At 34.1% G+C, this 16634-nt stretch overlaps 2 protein-coding genes across 5 annotated transcripts in view; both read right to left on the minus strand.

Annotated features, from left to right (window-relative positions):
- LOC101890154 (myb-like protein AA) overlaps positions 1–5909 on the minus strand; it is an 86832-nt gene extending 80923 nt beyond the window's left edge. Inside the window, exon 1 of the mRNA XM_059132171.1 lies at positions 5555–5909. The gene's annotated coding sequence lies outside the window, so the exon portion shown is untranslated. The remainder of the gene's footprint in view (positions 1–5554) is intronic.
- Positions 5910–12763: 6854 nt separating this feature from the next.
- LOC101895140 (uncharacterized) overlaps positions 12764–16634 on the minus strand; it is an 88088-nt gene continuing 84217 nt past the window's right edge. For all 4 annotated transcript variants that reach the window (XM_020036512.2, XM_005182815.4, XM_005182819.4 and 1 more), the window contains one exon: positions 12764–16463. In XM_020036512.2, the coding sequence (XP_019892071.2) occupies positions 14110–16463 (2354 nt within the window). In that variant the 3' untranslated portion in view covers positions 12764–14109. The remainder of the gene's footprint in view (positions 16464–16634) is intronic.

Here is a 16634-nt window from a genome sequence, read left to right on the forward strand (position 1 = left end):
TACTAGTTACAGTTGACTAAAAATTTCCAAGTTCACATCTGACCCAAGTCTAACATAAATGCTACCAAGGACCATGTTTAAACTATATCGAGTACACAATAATAATATGTAACATCTCGAAATATTGGTCTCCGACATGGGAAACTAGCGAGCTGAGTCGATCTGGCTATGAAGGTCCGCCCGTCCGTCTGTCCATGTTAATTTATAATCACACTACAGGTCGCAATTATGGCCCGATCCTTACGAAATTGAAAATGGCGGTGGGGTTAGAGAATAGAAGCCTATTGTTTTTGGACTCGATCGCAAAATATTAAGAGGTTGAAATGGACCAAAAACAGAAAAATTTTCTAATTTTACTATTGCTCTACAGGCCACAATTATAAACCAATCGAGGAAGAATTTTGCATGGTCATCATATTCAGCGGGTAAAATAAAACATAACTTTTATCTTAAAAATACGAAAATTTCCACGAAACCGCGAATGATTGTAATCCCGGCCAAATCACAAATACATTAAAAGCTCCCTTCTGACCAGTACTGGGTGAAATAAAAAAAATACTACAACAAAGTCAAACGCCATAATTTTTACATTTTTTTTTACTTTTATTGATGAATGCAAAAAATGTCGGAAATAGCATCAAATTTTAGAATAAGTTTAGATTTGTTCGAATTGGTCACCTTTGGAAGGAATTATGGCCTTCAAATGGCCAATGAAACCGACACGCGCTGCTCGAATGTTGCTCTGCGGTATAATGGCCCATTCCCGACAAAGCGCATGCTTGAGGTGATCGACAATTTGGTATTTTTTAGTGCCAACCTTGCTTTCCAAAATACTCCAGACGCAATAGTCCAACGGATTGGTATCCGAAGTCTTTAGTGTCCCTGGAAATGAAGCGAGGTACCTCATTTTGTAACCATTCTTCGGTGGCGCGTTCTGAGTGAAATGGTGCTGAATCCTGTTGGAATGTCCAAGGTCTACGGCCAAAATGTTTGCGTACCCAAGGCTTAATACACCCTCCAAAATACTTTCGCGATAACATTCTGCATTTATTCCAAAACCAAATATAAAGAAGTCACTCTATCACGCTGGAATTCCATCACGAATAATTTTTTTTCTGGAAAATTCTCACCAATAAGCTTTTGGACGCTTGTAAATAATTTAATGAGCTATCACTGGAATAACCCCTTTTGGAGGAGTGGCTAAGAAATGACAGCGGTCTGAAATTGGTTGCAGTTTTTCTCATGTCACCCTCATATAGCAAAATAGGTACAATATATATATATGTATATATATATATATATATATATATATATATATATATATATATATATATATATATATATATATATATATATTTTTTTTTTTTTTTTTTTTTTTTTTGCCAGAAAAAGGTTAAAATTCAAGAAAATCGCATAAAAATATGGCAATAAAAAAGTAAATGTTTTTTGTTACATATTTTAAATTTTTGTTCTATTTTTATCGATTGTAATTTTTTTGATTTGTACATTTTCCACAGGTTTTTCACTTCCCCCAACAATATGTGTTGAGGGTATTATATACAGGTCGGAACTATTATCCGATACTCACGAAACGAATGCATTTAACTCCCATGCACCCAATTGGTGTATGAATATTTACATTTAGGGGTTCAAATAGGCCAAAAAAATTAATTTTTTCCTGATTTTGCAGTCGCTCTACAAGTCACAATTGGAAACCAATCGACACGAAATTTTGCATGAGAAGAGAGTTATGGACAGGGAAAATGTCTTGAATTTTGAGTGACCACTGGATTATATTTACCTGTAAAATGGACCACAAAAATCTAAAGGTAACATCGTTTCAAAAGCGAAATATTCCAAATTCGATTCGATGGTCGGCCCCGCACGACCGTTGCTTTTGCTTACTTGTTATACATGCCGCAGCTTTGGTAGGCAAGGTATTGGAATGAGTGGATCAATATTATTTAAATAAAACAATTACTACTTTAGATTTATATGAGATTTTGATGCTTTAAGTTGTAACCAATTTTTAAGCTTAGTATGGAGGTACTAGAAAAAGTGAACCGATTTTCACAATTTCACTGTAATATCCTTCAATACTATAATATATTGGAGAGCCGATTTAATTCAAACCCTTTTTGGTCGATTTTGTTTTTGAAATATGTGAAGTTTGAAGAAAATCGGAATAAAATTTCACTTTTAAGGAAAGTTATTAAAAATTGAACTTCTAGGGAAATATGTCCAAGTTTTAAGTATATCGAGCCCTTCATGCAGTCCTTGGTGTTGGTGGCAATGGCATTATATTTACGCCCTATGTATGGCTACCTGTTAAATGTTATCCAATGGCCAACCAAAATGCTAGTCTTTTGCCCTGTCCAAAATTTTAACCTCAAGCCAAATTCTGTTTGGATTGGTCTTTAATTGCAACCGGTAGAGTGGCTCAAAATCTGAAATATTTTCTGTTTTGGTCCATTTTCAATCCCTTAATATTTTGCGAACATCTTAAAAAACAATAGGCTTCTATTCTGGCCCTAAACCAACCTCTATGCTAACTCGAAGTATTCCATTTTCTTACTTCATCTCATGCAGATAAAAAATAGGCATGAGCAAAACTACATTCCATATTAATCTCAGGTTTTTTGGTTGAGAGAAATATTTATATAAAACCAGTTGTAAAGAATCGCTAACTTGTTTCGCAAGTTATGACAGACAAAATTATTGAAAATTGTGACGCGGTGAGGTACCAGAAGCGGTCTCAGAAATATACCATCTTCACAACAGATCTTGTATTAGGAAAGATATTTGTATGTGTGAAATTTGAAAAGAAGAAATGGTCCGATCTCTACCATCTTTATAACAGATCATGTGAAAATATTGAGATATGCCAAGTCTGAATGGAATCGGATGTTAGTTTCCAGTTTATGAGCGTCATGGATACTCAAAATGTTGACCCTTTGTGGGGGAGATACCAGAAGGAGCGGACCTATATATCCCAATTTCACAGCAGACCTCGGATTAATAAAAATATTGTGATGTATCCAATTTGAAGAGAACCGGATGCTTATTTCGAATTTTATGATCGTTTTGGCTATTCAAAACATTGACCCTTTGTGGGGTTGGTACCAAAAGAAATGGTCCGATCTCTACCATCTTTATAACAGATCTTGTGTTTATGGAAATATTGAGATGTACTAAGTCTGAATGGAATCGGATGTTAATTTCGTGTTTTATGAGCTTCCTGAATATTCAAAAATTTTACTCTTTGTGGGGGAGGTATCAGAAGGAATCGGATGTTTATTTCGTATTTTATGAGCTTCCTGAATATTCAAAACTCTTTTACTCTTTGTGTGGGAGGTATCAGAAGGAGTGGACCGATATATTCCAACTTCACAACAGACCTTGGGTTAATAAAGATATTGTGATGTGTGCAATTTGAAGACAATCGGACACCTTCATCACATTTTATAAGAGTTATAATTATTCCAACATTTTGACGGAGTGAACCGATATTGTAAATTTTCGCACCTGTAAACATTAGGATTCGCAAAGATAGAGCAAAATCGGATTATCCTTTCTCTTTCTGAGTAGTAAATTATTTTCTTTAAAATGTTGACATTTTGTGTGGGAGGTACAAGAAGAAGTGAACCGATATTGCCCATCTCCGAACTCAATCTAAGTTTGACAATAAGATTACGATGTACCAAGTTTGGATCGAATCGGATACTCGCAAATCCGATAAGGCAAATTTTGTCCGTATCAAATTATACATACCCTCTCTAGCCAATGGCTGAGGGTATAAATGTTCTGTTTGGATATAAATGTTCGGTTTTCTTATAATGTTTTTATCTGCATTAGATGAAGTATGAAAATGGAATACTTCGGTCGATATATGTGGTATCGCACGCACATTTCAACATTTTCTAAAAATTTTCACATATCTCATATAAAGTGAAGGATATAGTCCAAACCTGGAACGTCGCAATATTTATATCATATTTATTTGGGTCCGATACGAAATGGTCAATATTGGTCTATTCCTTCGAATAGGGGGTCAACAATTTGAATAATCAGGACAGAAGTTAAAATTTATTTAAATCGTTTATCATTGTTGGCTGAGGGTATACATCTGTCGGCAAAACCGACTTATACTTTTTAACTTGTTTATATCATATCACATCAATCTTGAATGGTTTAAATTATGAATGCGATCTATCTATGTGAATCGACTCGAACTGATATTGTCGTATACTGTTCTAATCAAATTATTGTTCTATTTCTGAACGTCATTCTATTACCTGTGATATTTTCATAAGGACTGAAGTATGTCATTGCAATTACAACATACAACACGTGGAGAAAATGTAGCATTAATCTAATTTATTTTCATTGAAAAAATTACATATCATACCTCAAATATTCAACTTATTTTATATAATTATTTAATTTAACATTTTATCCCGATATTGTTTATTATTATCACAATTTTTATTGTATCCAGATAAATACATAAGCTGATTTAATTGCCTTGCCAACCAAACCAACGAGCTAATACAGATCTCACGCTGTGACCATCAATCAATTAGCAACTTACAGACATTTGGTATATATTTAATTAAAAAATTAATGACATTGCCTTAGGGTTATATGCCTTCGAATAGCGAATTTTAAAAGCAGCACAACAATCACATACACACATACCGCACTAAAAGTTGTAAATGGCGTTTTCGTTTTGTGCCAAAGGGAATTTTTACGAATGTAATTAGTTTTTTGCTGTTCCAGTAACTTTTACGAAATAATTAAAAATTCATCAATTAATTAGCACTTTGTAAGGACACTTTTCACTCGGATATCAAAAATCATACCCAAACGCCACGTTTCAACTTTTTTTGCTGCTGCTGCACACACACACACACACAGAAGAATACTGCGTATTATGAGTGGCAAAATAAAATGCTTTGCGTATGTGTGTGCGTGCATGTATATTTTTTTTTTGCTATTTCCACAAAAAAATGAAAACAAAAATTCTCACAAATACGGTCACAGACAACTATAAGAAAATTGTGCAAGGATGCTCAATAAACATATATACGTGTGTGTGTTTGTATTTAGCCTCCATTTCTTCTTGTTAGCTCCCCTCAATGTATGTGTACATGGACAACAACTTTTACTTTTACCAGAAACCTAACGGACAGACCTACAAAAGACGTTTCCTACGAAACTGTATACTTCTTCAGTTCGATATACATTATTTTTGTTACGCGAGAATTTCTCGTGTTGTTTTTTTAGTTCACGTTATTATGGATTTTACGTTATCCTTATTGCGTTTTGGTTTTCTTTGCGTATTTTTCGTTAAGGATTTAGTTTGAGTTTCTTTTCAATTCTAAGAGTACTCATTATGTTATAGAACTACATTTTCATTGAAACGCTGTTGTTGTTCTTTTTTGTTCTGTGTATATTCTCGTAGTATGGCTCCGGTTGCATTTCTGAGTGTGTTGGTGTGCGTATTATCCTCTTTTTTAGATTTTCTTTATTGCTTTGCACTGAAATTACATACAAACTTTTTTTCGGCGAAGGGAAGATTTAATGCACCTTTTTTTCCACCAATTCGAATGATTTCACTGGGGTTGTTAAATTGCATTTAACGAGGGTCTTGGCACTCGGTTGTTTCTCTGAATTTCATTGTGCGTTTAGAAATTATTTCATGACATTTGTGGTAACTTTTCAAATTTATTTAATTTTTTCATTTATTTGTTTTTTGGTCTATTTTGATAGTTGCCATTATCCGTTTTGTTGGTTGTTATTCCTTTCGACTTACTTGCAATACTAAAAATTGTTGTCCTGTCTACACACTTGTTCGCTTCGTTTTAATCGGCATTGCTAAGCTTTTCGTCGGCTCTGCAACAACAAAAGTCAAAGCTTTTTCATTGACTACCACAGAGGTTCGGAGTGGGTTTTGTTATTGTTCAACATGTTTGTTTTTGTTTTGATACCGCAAAGGGTTGTTTCGTTGGTTGGTGTAGGAAAATATTGAGACTTCATCCACTTTTATGTTACAGACTGTGTTATTTTTGTTGTAAGTGTAACAGGGACTGTTGCTTCACTTCGTTTTCTCCTTAGTTGCTTTGAATTATGTATTTTATGTGGATATCGGAAAAACGGGTGCCTCATGGAATACAATATTTTTCCATAAAAATACTAAAATGCATCGCCATTTCAATTATACGAACTTATATATTGATCAAGGAGGCAAAAGGATTTCCACTTAGTTTGTCTGTAAATTTTACAGTCATAAACTTTTTATGCCCTTCACTAAGAGAAAAACGCGCATGGCTTCAAAAATAATTTTGAGTTATGGCAACGTGTCCGGTATACTTGAACCAGTACAATTTTTGAAATGACAGTCCGTTTATTTGATAAAATGTTGATAGTACCTTTAAAATACCATTCAAGAACCTGAAGATACATTTTAATCGTTTGTCAAAATATGCGCCAACACATAGTAGAGAAGAAATATAACCTTTTCAGGTCAGCAGGTATACCTTTACACGACAAAAAATTATAATTTAAATTCGCCTTAGAAATTTGTAACAGAAATTAAAATTTAAATAGAAAACCCCTTACTTTTTTAAGAGAATTGTCATATTCCTTATATACAAACCAAATATGAGGTGTTGTCTGGTTTGTAAAATGAATGATAATGGGCGAGAAGGAGAGAATTGTGATCTGTTGAATCAATTTCAACCCAATCTACAAAATTCGTTCTCGTAAGTTTAAGACGGTGAGATGAACAATTTGACTTAAAAGCAAGTTAAAAAACAGTAGGTCCACCCTGGCCGAACTTTGAATACCATCCACCATTTGGAACAAATATGGAAATTAAAAAAAAAAAAATCCGTTAAAAATTCTGTTAAAATCTTAAAAATACTGAATATAGCAGTTATATTGGGGTTTATACGATGTGGACCTACATAGGCATTGTTTGTCATTAGCCATTACCATATTCACATTCGAAACTTGAAATAAACGGTGAACGATGTAGCTAAAATCATCAAAATATCGTATATAGGGAGGTAACGTTATATCGGAGCTATAGGAAGATCTGGATCTGCATAGATAATTTCCAGCCACAGGACTGTAGAATTCATTACGAATTTCAAATACGACATCTCAAACAATTTCGGTGGGTATTGTACCTAAAATCGTCAAAATACCGAATATAGGGAGGTACTGATATGTTGGGACTATACGAAGACCTGGACCTGTATAGACAATTTTTTGTCACAGACGTAGTTCCCAATTCGGACTCTAAATACGTAATTTGAAATTACTGAATAATGAAGCTAAAATCATCAAAATACCGAATATTGACAGATGCGTTATATGTGGGCTATACGAAGACGTGGACCTGCACAGACAATTTTCTGTCATAGACTGTAGTATCCATTAAGAACCTCAAATATCAAATTTCTGGTGAATAATGTCGCTAAAATCATCAAATCAGACAGTCATACGGACTGGCATAGCTAAATAGACATAGAATTTTATGCTGATCAAGAATATATATACTTTGTTGGGTCTGACGGGAGTATTTCGAGGAGTTACAAACGGAATGAGGGTGAAGGGTGTGAAAACAAAAAAAAATGTTTAAGTTCGGCCGTAATTTTAAAGAAATTTGAAAAATTAAAAAAAATCATCGAAAAATACCATTTAAATGAAAACCCTTATATGGGGGGGAGGATGGTTTATACGAAGACGTCGAATTTTTGTCATAGACTGTAGTGCCTATTCGGACTTTCAAATACGAAATTTAAAACAATTCCGTTGAATAATGTCGTTAAAATCATCAAAATACCAAATAAGGCGTTATCGTTATGTATGGGATATACAAAGACATGAACCTGCATACGCAATTTTTTGCCCTAGGCTGTAGTACGCGTTACGAACTTTAAATATGAAATTTGAAACAATTCCGGTCAATAATGTTTCTAATCATATAAAAATACCGAATATTGGAAGGTACAGTTATATAGGGGCTATACAAAACAGTGGACCTGGATAAGTAATTTTTTGCCATCATGTTGTAGTACCAATTAAAATCTTCCAATACAAACAATTCCGGTCTATAATGTCGCTAAAATCATAAAAATACCGAATTGTGAGAGGTACCGTTATTTGGAGGCTCTATGAAAACGTGGACCTACATTGCTCATTTACGAACTTAACCTGCCTATTTTACCCTGATAAAGAATATACACATATACTTTGTTGGGACGGACATGTGTATTTCGAGGAGTTACAAACGGAATGACAAAGTTATTATACCCTCCATAGTATGGTAGAGAGTATAAAAATAATACTGAATTCCAAAATAATAATAATCTTTAGATTTTTTAAATCCGCTATATCCAAATCTGAACCGTTTTCAATATATTTTGGCAAATAAATTTTGAGACCAAATTCCATCAGACGTTCTAAATTTCATTGAAATTGAGGATACACAGCGTGTCTGATGCATCAAACACATGAAATCGGCCGAAAATATACATGGGAGCTATATCCAAATCTGAACCGATTTCAATATAATTTGGCAATTGATCTGTAATAAATCAATAGATGCACATAGTGGAATTTCAAAAATGTATATAGCCTATGTTATCTTCAGGCGATGTTGTTGTATACTTGGAAATTATCAGGAAAATCTGTTCAGCGGTTTCGCAAGCAAACGTACAAACATTTTCCTCTCTTATAGATACAGAAGAAGAAGAAATAATCATTCAAAAATCTGACCCTATGTGGGGAGGTACCAAAAGGCGCGGATCGCTACATCTCATATTCACACCAGATCACGTGCAGGTAAAAATATTGGATTGTGCGAAATCCTGAAAATCGGTTTAGATATCGCTATAGCTCCAATATGTATGTGTCTTCCAATTCCCAAATACAACCTTGCCATTTTTTTCGAAATCAGTTCATAATATATTTTCCTCTAATTTGATATAAATTATACTCCAACCGTGATATCTCTTTATAAATTTTAATTTTGTATCATACGATTATGTATCGATTTTGTTTTGAGCAAAGTCTACCAAGTTTGGACCAGATAGATTTAAACATAGCTCCCATATATATGTTTCAAAAAAAAAAAAAAAATTATATATATATATATATATATATATATATATATATATATATATATATATATATATATATATATATATATATATATATATATATATATAATTTTTTTTTTTTTTTTTGAAACATATATATGGGAGCTATGTTTAAATCTATCTGGTCCAAACTTGGTAGACTTTGCTCAAAACAAAATCGATACATAATCGTATGATACAAAATTAAAATTTATAAAGAGATATCACGGTTGGAGTATAATTTATATCAAATTAGAGGAAAATATATTATGAACTGATTTCGAAAAAAATGGCAAGGTTGTATTTGTATATATATATATATATATATATATATATATATATATATATATATATATATATATATATATATATATATATATATATATATATATATATATATATAAGCTTTTTCGATATCATTATTTGCACTCAATAGGAATGCATTTTTATAAATTGTTCAAGAGGTCGCATACAAGTGAAAAAATAATATTCAACAAATTCAGTGGACATCTCTCCGCATTCAAATTTAAATCTCATAATTAAATGCTCATAAAAACAATCACATTTCATGTGATTAACTTCTAATTTGTTTACATGGATTGTCCCATATCTAAATAATACATGTCTGGGTTACCCTGTTTTCTCAGTATCGCCTGCGCCAACAGAGAGCAAATACTACCGGCATTTTACTCAAAAGCTTTAACCATATTCTCAGCTCTCTCCTCTCGCAATGAGTAAGTTTTTCCTCCCAATAATGCGCACAACAAAAAATGCAAAAAATAAACAGAAAAAAAGTAAACAAAAAATACAATACAGCCGAGGGGCATGTTCATGACAAACGGACGGTGGGTACACATTCGAAGAAAAAAATAAAAACGAAATAAAAGAAATCGACAACAGCTGTAATGCAACCGGAAACCAAATAGGAGAGCTATGTTGTCCTTCCGCTATTAAGGACAATGTGAGAGTGATGCATACAAGAAAACCAGCTGTAGAACTACTACTACGACGAGGAATACAACACAAAAACAACGTACTATCAACGGGAAGGTAAGTGTTTTACGAAAATAAACCGAAATCCGCTGCAAGCGATGGTGGTGGCGTTGGTTGGTGGCAAAATACGTTCATTAAAGGATATTTGCACAATAAACGAAAGGAAAAGCTTCTTAAATACTTAACATACATTCATGTGTAAGGATGTCAGAATGTATATGTGATGTATGTACGTATGTGTATTGTCCAAGTGCTTCGAGTGTATTTGTGGGCTAAGGATGTGCTGTGTTGTAAAGCATTTTTATGCCGGTTGAAATTAAAGTGCTATTTTTGCAAGTCCTTAAAAGTTGTACGTACATATTTATAAAATGAAGAATAATGATATTGTATATTCGATGCATTTTTTATTTGATTTTTAATTGATCTTTGTTTGGATTTCGGATTGTTGTTACAATTTTCAGAAGCCTTTTTAATTCTCAATTATTTCAATATTTATTTTACAAAAAAAAAAAAATGTTTGTATGTTTTATTTTTGTTATAATAACAAAAGAAATTTAAACAATAACAAGAGAACAAGTTGTAACAAGAGTTGTTAAGAGTTACAGAATATGTTACAGGTACCCTATTCTCTAACTTTTTACCAACATAAATCATTGTTTATTTTTCAACATATTCTTTTGTTTGTTTTGTTTTTATTACCTCCACCATCCTTGGAGGGTATATTAACTTTGTCATTCCGTTTGTAACTTTTTGAAATACTCATGTCAGACCCAACAAAGTATATATATTCTTGATCTGCGTTGTAATCACGCTATCTTTCGAACGAATTGAGATAGAAGGCTAAAACAAGTTTACTTTGCCAGTAGGTTAAGTTCGTAAATGGGCTTTGTAGGTCCACGTTTTCATATAAGTATTTAGAGTTCGTAATGGGAACTGCAGTCTGCGACAGAGAATTGTCCATGTAGGTCCAGGTATTCGTATAGGCTCCATACATCAGTACCTCCCTATATTCGGTATTTTGACGATTTTAGGTACAATACTCACCGAAATTGTTTGAGATGTCGCATTTGAAGTTCGTAATGTTTGTGCAGTATATACTGTATTTTGATGATTTTAGATTCATTATTCACCGTTTATTTCAAGTTTCGAATTTGAATATGGCTTATGATAAATGGCTTAATGGCTTATGACAAACGATACCTATGTACGTCCACGTCGTATATACCCCGTTATGACGGCTATATTTGGTATTTTTATTTTCGGTATTTTTAAATTTCTAAATTCGTTCCAAATGGATGAGGGTATTCAAGTTTTAATTGGTTTTTTATGAAATCAACACTAATGTTCTTCCCCCAAGCTTTACAATATTATACAATTTTACATTTGGGGCTTTTAATATACCAACAACTAGAAGCTAGCGTTATGCGAAAGTGTTTCAACACCTCGAAATAATGATATAATCGCAGTTACTTTTGTTGAAAATACTGCGATCTCTACTCTCTATTTCAACGTTTAGGCAGAAAGACAGAAAAAATCCGGTAATATTCAACTCAATGAGCCCAAAAGTATGCTTTAGATTTTAGGAATATAACACGGTATTGCCATATAGAAATTATAAATCCTTTTTGGACGGTCTTCTGTTATTTAATAAGGGTGCTTGGCATTTGATGATTTTAATAATAATTAAGGATTAACAGTAGAATCCTTAATTATTTTGATATTGAATGTGTATTACGGCTTTTGAGAGGTTTCAGTTTGAAATCGGATGGATGGATGCTATAAATGGCATATTATGACTTCTAAAATGCTTTAGTATAACATCGAATGAAACCTATGTATGAGAGCGAAATCGATTAGGTCTAAATTTGACAGACTCTCTTCCAGTCGAATCTCGGTGATATGCTTCAAAAATTAACCTAATTGAACAAAAATAACATTTACATCGCTTCATTTCCAGCGCACAATTGCCACCAAAATCTCCGGATACCAATCCGTTGGACTATTGGGTCTAAAGTTTTGTGGAAGGCAAGGTTGCGGAAGCAAGAGCTTCGCCGGGAATGGACCAGAATACCGTAGAGCAACATTCGGTCAGCGTGTGAAGGTTTCATTGGTCGTTTGAAGGCCATAATTCGTGCCAAAAAGGTGAGCAATTCGAATAAATCTGAAGTTATTCTAAAATTTTATGATATTTCCGACATTTATTAAAAATTATGCCGTTTGACTTTGTTGCAGTTTTTTTTTTATCTCACCCTGTATATTAATTTCTGCTGCAGGAGCTAGAACCCATTACGAACTACAAATACCAATTTTTAGACAAATTCGTGAACAAAGGTAGCAAAAATCATCAAAATGTCGATTATTGGGAAGTACCGTTTCATTTTCCATACCAACCATCCTAGACACAATACAAATTGTTCGGCTAAATTTTGAAACTTTACGTCGAATAATGTGGGATGTATTGTGATTTCAACAGACAGAAGGACAGACGGATATCGTTAGCTCGACTTGGAATTTTACTTTATTGGGTCTGCGATGAATATTTAGGGATGTTACAAACGGAATAACAAAGTTAATATACCGCCCTTTTCAAGGCGGAGGGTAAAAAAAATAAAACAAATATGTTTTTGGAGGGGTTTTAAACATTATATATTGTGTGGTTTTTATTTGAAAAAATATATGAGTACATGAGTATGTTTTAATTGAATGAATACAACGTAAAAGTAGAATATTTTTTTGATTTTTTGCTTGCTTTTGCCATTTTTTGTTTATACTTAATTTTATCAAATTAAACATTCTAATTTAAACTTAAAATATAAATTTGTATATTTAGAATATCCTGCCTAATTCTATAATACAGAAAATAAAATGATTTTTTCATTATTTCAATTTGTTAATCGTTGGTTTGTTCGTTTGCCATTGTTGAGAAATAAACAAAAACTCTTTAGAACTAAAAAAAAAAAAAAACAAAACGATGACTCATTTTTTAATTGTTTACAAATAATTATAAAAAAATACAAATATGCAATGATGTATTGTTTGTTGTCGTTATAAAATATGTTTGTTTGGTTGTTTGCCGTTTCATCAACAAAATAAAAATATTGTTTTAAACACAAATAAAAATGTACATGCACTGGCCTTAAAAACAATTTCGTTTTATTACAAATTAATAAACTTTGACTTTTTCTTCTATATTGCCACAGTCTTAAAATATTTTTTTGTTTTGTTCTTAATATTAATAAAAAAAAATAGTTTATATTCATTTTAACTAGTTTATACTCATTGTTCATTTATGTTGTGAATTTAAAAAAAAAAGTATAATAATAATACAAAAATTTAAAAATAAACAAATACTAATAAAGATCAATTTGCAGTTTAAAAATAAAATCTTATACTCTTATAGAGTTTTTTTTTGCTTAAATTACTATTGTGGTATTAAAAATTTTCAGATATGTGGAAATTTATGAACATTGTCAAGCTTGCTCTCATTTTTTCTTATCTTGAAGGTTATTCGATTTGATCATTAATCGTGATATGTCGAATATGTTTATATATATTTTTTTTCTTCTTATTGAAAAGCTTTATTTTGAAGATGTTATATTATACATAAGGTTCTGAATATGCTATCTTTTATATCCAATTCGAGAATCTTTTGAAATTTTCTTAAATAAATTCATTTAAATATTCAGCTGAGGACTTTAAATCTAAACTCCTCCCATGCCTGTATATTCCGTACTTAAAGAACATAGGCTGCCCCAAAACAGTTCTTAGAAGTTAGTGCTACTGATCTTTAAAGCATCTATCATTATTTATTCGCAAGTTATATCAAGTCTATGAACACCGTGAAAGCTTTTCTCCACAGATATTTAAAGCTTTTTTAAGGCACAACATTTCTTTTGAATGCAGTATCCAGATCTAGGTGAAGCTTACACCTCAAAAGTTTTTTTTTCTTCCCATATTCTTCCCGTGACTAACAATTCATGTAATTATGATCATCTCCATTGGCTCCATCAACTTGATCCTCTGATTGTGTCTGCTCACTTTCCTTCTTAGGCGCTTCCAAATTCTCACCCACATTCTGATATACTTCAGCCTGGATCTCTAAACTTCCCACTTGCGGTATGGCAACCTGTTTAGGTTTGAAGGACGAACATTTGGGATTGGACTTAGTAAGTTTGCCATAGATTATATTTGAACGCTCATTCAATTTAATGGGCTGCAATGTCACTCCATTGCCGTTTTGATAGTTGTGTTCCTGCTCCTGCTTAGCCTCCATTATGGTATTCAAATAATTGTTACATGACGACGATGTGGATAAATTTTGACTACTATAGACGGGAATATTTGAGGGGAACATTTGATAGTGTTCCGAACTTGTGGGGCTGGTGGGGGTGTTGAGTTTGGTGCACGATGACATTGGGGAGGGAAACACAATTTGATGTCTCTCATCGCCGGGTGTGGAATTGGGCGTATACACCGGTCTGGGTGTGGGTGGTACCAAATAATTATCCATACCCGGTGATGCTAGACGACAACCAAATCTACGCTCATCGTGATCCGAATGGGTGCCCGAATCTCCCAGTGAAGTACCACTGCAATTGCTGCCCGTACTCAAACGTCCCGATGAAGATGACGATGAAACAGATTGCAAACTCAATGAACTAATGGGTCTGGCAGATGATTTAAAGCTGGACGATGTGGTAATCGATGATTTGGTCTCATCCAAAACACTGTCGACACATGATGACTTGTCGTGATGCAAGTTCGAAGTGGATTTGTGTCGTGAGAAAAGTTTTTTGATTTTTTCGAATGGTGTCTCACGTTTCAGGTGATGGCGAATTTGATCCTGAATCCTTTCATATTCCCTTCGTAGTTGATCGATTTGATCCTGTTTTTCACGGAAACTTTGCTGAACATCGTTGCGATGCTTCCATTTCTCAACCAAAACCTCCACTTCACGTATCGACAGGACATTGTTCTTAAAGTCGTGCATAATTTCGGCTAGTTCATCATCAACATTGGCCCTGGCCGATGAGGAGGCATCGGACACCGACCTCTTCAGAGTGCCATAGGTGGGTTGATGGGCCAGACGAGATGATGAACCCATGCGATTTAAACTTTGTCTGGATTGATGTAAGAATTCCTCCTCAACTGGACGATTGGAAGGTTGAAACAAATAGTTACCATCATCGGTATTGGTGGGGGATGTAGGTTGTTGTTGCTGTGTTGCTGGAACCGGCACATTTGAGGGTTGCAAAACATAATCATTGTTTGCTGCGGTACTGGTACAATTCTCCAACAGTTGGGAACATTCTTGACTGAATTTATCCGTTTGATAAATGGGAGCATCGGTGACATCTTTCGAGGCAACCTTATTTTGTTCCTTCGAGGCGTAGTATGGAGGCTCACTGATATTCAGTTCATTGGAGGTGATCTCCGGTGTGGTCACCACTTTGTTAGAGTCGAAGTTTTTACACACATCTGCCGATGAGCCTTGTAAATTTTCCTCCTCAGTTTCCACGCTGATGTAGTTGAGGTTTGTTATGGCCATGGTTTCTTTTTCTTGCTTTGGTTTTGTTTCTGGCGTATTTTCGCGATCCGAACCACTGGACATTTCCATATATTCCGCCTGTTGATCGGCTGGCAAATCACGAACTTTGGGTGATCTGGGTGATTTGGGTTGCTTGGTCTTTGGTGAGGTGGGATGGGATTTAACAGCCTCAATTACCACCTTGGTGTTGCCAGATGCCTTGCCACTGGCCGTGGTGTTTTGATTACTCTTGTTATCATTACTCAGACCCTTGAAATAGTGATACATTGTGGTGAGTTCATGGAATTCGGAAAAGCTCATGATGTTGCGTGCCAACTTGTGATGACCCTCCATGTCGGCCAATTCAGCCGGCGTCTTTCCGGCACAATTTCTGATGCCACAGGCAGTGTCACCACCGGGACATTCCATCAATTGCATGGCCAAACGATTGAGACCCCAACGGGCAGCGAAATGTAACAGCGTGGGATATTCTTCGGGACTAGTTTCACGCATTGTAAGGAAATGTGATTGCTTCTCATACGGTCCATTGAGCAAATGGAAATTGGGTGGCATATTCTTTTGGAAGCTTTGCAGTAAATGCATATCCAATTCCTCTTTTTCGGTGGGTCCAATACCCAATGCATGGCACATAAACTCAATAGGTGAATCTTCGGTGCGCAACAGTTGTTCCAATTCACGCAGACGCGACTCACATTTGATGGGGCGAGCACCAAGGCTCTTGTGATTCTTTTCGATGCGAACCTCAACCATGGTGGAAATTTCCATACAGGATTCTGTAAAGAAAATTGCAGAGGAGAGAGAGAGAGAGGGGAATTTTTAGTTAATAAACAAAATAAATGTGAAAAGAAAACAGAAAAGATGTTAATATTTTCGAAAAGTCAAACCGAATGATGTTTAAGAATTGCATATTGTAATTTTTAGCACCTAATACCGTGATAGGACAA

Source organism: Musca domestica, unplaced genomic scaffold (assembly GCF_030504385.1).
Source record: "Musca domestica strain aabys unplaced genomic scaffold, Musca_domestica.polishedcontigs.V.1.1 112, whole genome shotgun sequence".
NCBI lineage: Eukaryota > Metazoa > Arthropoda > Insecta > Diptera > Muscidae > Musca > Musca domestica.